At 40.0% G+C, this 2,857-nt stretch overlaps 1 protein-coding gene across 1 annotated transcript; it reads left to right on the forward strand.

Annotated features, from left to right (window-relative positions):
• The first annotated feature begins 1,380 nt into the window (after positions 1–1,380).
• On the forward strand, positions 1,381–2,298 carry LOC143747494 (myeloid-associated differentiation marker-like protein 2). The gene has a single exon (XM_077240278.1). It carries the CDS (start codon positions 1,381–1,383, stop codon positions 2,296–2,298), a length of 918 nt encoding a protein of 305 aa, XP_077096393.1.
• Positions 2,299–2,857: the final 559 nt, after the last annotated feature.

Below are 2,857 nucleotides of genomic sequence, written 5' to 3' on the forward strand. Positions count from 1 at the left end.
TCTGCTGCGAAGGAATCGGACTGGAAGGTAATAATGGATCTGATGTTAACGATCCCTGTGAGACTCTGGCTGTTTTGACGGTTTTGTTTTTTGACAGATAGTGAGTCACGCGCTCCAAAATAGAGTCATAAATACTTCACGCACCCCGAGGAGAAGAAACGGCCTCGAATCTGCTTCTGTGGAAACCCAACAGGAATCTGTGCGTCACGACGGACATCAGGCTTCCTGCCGCTGGATCTGTGGAGCTGCAGATATTCCATCATACAAATATATCAAATACTCTGTTCAAAAGTTTGGGGTCAGTAAGAATTTTGAATTCTTTTATTCAGCAAGGACACAATAAATCGATCAAAGTAACATTAAAGAATTTTACGTTGGCACGAAAGATCAAATAAATGCTGTTATTTTGAACTTTCTATTCAAAGAATCCTGATAAAAGTATCACGAATTCCACACTTTTTGTGTTTCATTTCTATTTTTAACATTATTTATTTTAATTTTAAAAACTATTTTACCTAATTCACTTAGTGTGTTTTATTTTGATGTGTTCATGGTACAAGTATTTGAATTTGACATTTTTATTATTTAACTTAAGTCTTATTCTGATTTGTTTTTGTTTTACATGTTTATGATTTAAAAACATTTTTAAGAAGTGCTTGTTTTCATTTTTTATGACATTTTACTGTTTGATTTCATTTTAAAATTATTTTATCTTAATTCTACATTTTTATGATTTAATAAAGTTGTTTTATTTGTTTTCATTTTACATGTCTATAATTAAATGCATTTTAAGTGTTTTTTATTTCTATTTATTTTTTGTTACATATTTATGATTATTAATTTTTAGTGTTTGATTTAATTTTAAAATTATTTTAATTTTACATTTTTTTCATTTAATTTAACAAGTTTAATTTTGTATTATGCAGTATTTGTTTATGATTTTTTAAAAATATTTTTTAAATTTTACATTGTTAATTATTAGTGTTGGATTTCATTTTAAAACTATTTTAATTTTACATTTTTAGTTTAGTTTTGATTTGTTTTCATAAATAAGCATTTATTTTTGAATTTTATATTTTCATGATTATTAATTTTAGTGTTTGATTTAATTTAGAAATTATTTTAATTATTTTAATTTTACATTTGTATAATTTAATAAATTTTTAGTAAGTTTAGTTTTGATTAACACAACTGTTTTTAACATTGATAATAAGAAATTTAACTGAACTGGAAAAAAATTACTCTTTAAATATCTCTACAATAGAAAACAGTTTAAATATCAATATTACTATTTGTATTTCTGATTAAACAGATGCTGTCTTGGTGAGACTTTTGACCGAACCCAAACTTCTGAGCTCTTGTGTAGCCGAACGTAACGACATGAGCGTCTCCGCTGGACATTATTTAAACGGTGCGGGCGTGTTCTCCCCCATCGGTGCTGCGCGTGTGTGTCAGCTAACGCTGTCCTGCGCCGTCGTCTCTCTGGTGATCCACGCCGCCGGTTACAGCGCCACCTACGGGACGTTCTGTATGGCGGTTTGGACGTCGTGCTTCTCCATCACAGTGTGTGTGTTCGTGCTGGACGTGACCCGCCTTCACGCGTGTCTCCCCGTGTCGTGGGAGAATCTAACCGTGACGTTCGCGTCTCTGTCCGTGTTGCTCACGCTAACTGCGTCTGTCGTGTATCCCGTGTACTTCGTGCGTGCGGACGACTGTCCTTCCAACAACTGCAACATACGAAACTACCGTATCGCGGTGACCGTGTGCTCGTGGGCGGCGTGCGTCGCGTACGGGACGGAGGTTTTTCTGTCACGTGCTAAACCGGGTCATGCCGTCGGCTACATGGCGACTCCATCCGGCATCCTGAAAGTGGTGCAAATCTTCGTAGCATGCGTGATTTTTGTGATGCTAGCTAACGGGAGTGATTTCTCACGCCACGTAGCGACGGTTTACTGCGTGTCGGTGTTCGGCGTGTGCTTCGCCGCGTCGGTGCTGCTGGTGGCGTTGACGGTCTCGGGTCGTACCGCGGCGGTGCGACTACCGTTCGAGCGGGTTGTGGTTGTCTACACGTTCGTAGCAGTGCTGCTATACTTTAGCGCTGCTGTGATTTGGCCCGTGTTTAGCTTCGACCGGAAGCACGGCACTCCACTACGACCGCAGGGCTGCCCGAGCAGGAAATGCTCGTGGGACGTGAAGCTCGCCGTCGCCGTGTTGTGCTTCATCAACCTCTCACTTTACATCGCAGACCTCGTGTATTCGCAGAGGAGCCGGTCAGTGGCGCAGTGTTCTCGAGTCTAGCGGGAACATGCGTTGATGAAACCGTGAGACTGTAAAGAATACGTCTGTCCCTTACATTGTGTAATAAGTTTTGTAAATTGTAAAAAAATATGGACGTAGTGTCCGTGACGTCACGCGTAGTGTTTCTGAAGAGCGTTTTTGAAGCCCAAAGTGGGCGGAGCCAGCCGTCGCCATCTTGGCAGCGTCACTCCTGGATAACCGAACAAGTGCAGCGAGACGGATTAGCTGAGGTGACGTGACGCTAACAGACAGCAGACAAACGTCTAGTAGCGACATCAGCGGAAATCTACCTGTCACTCAAGTGGCCACGCCTTTAATTATGCACAACTTTAAGGCTTAATATAATTTACATGGATGAGTTATTAAAAACATTAACCTCCCTCACAGTCGTCATGAAGGGCAAAATTAGCTATATAGACCAAAACCACTTTTTGCACCAGGCTGTGAACATGTTTTTTTCTGCTGTAAAGTTGGGCATTTTAACATGCGAGTCTATGGGATTGAGTTTCTTCTGCAGCCGGTCTCTAGTGGCCAGTGGATGAACTGCAGTTTGAGTCAC

This window comes from Siphateles boraxobius, unplaced genomic scaffold (genome assembly GCF_051911475.1).
Source record: "Siphateles boraxobius isolate OS27281-9 unplaced genomic scaffold, OSU_SipBor_1 223, whole genome shotgun sequence".
Lineage (NCBI taxonomy): Eukaryota > Metazoa > Chordata > Actinopteri > Cypriniformes > Leuciscidae > Siphateles > Siphateles boraxobius.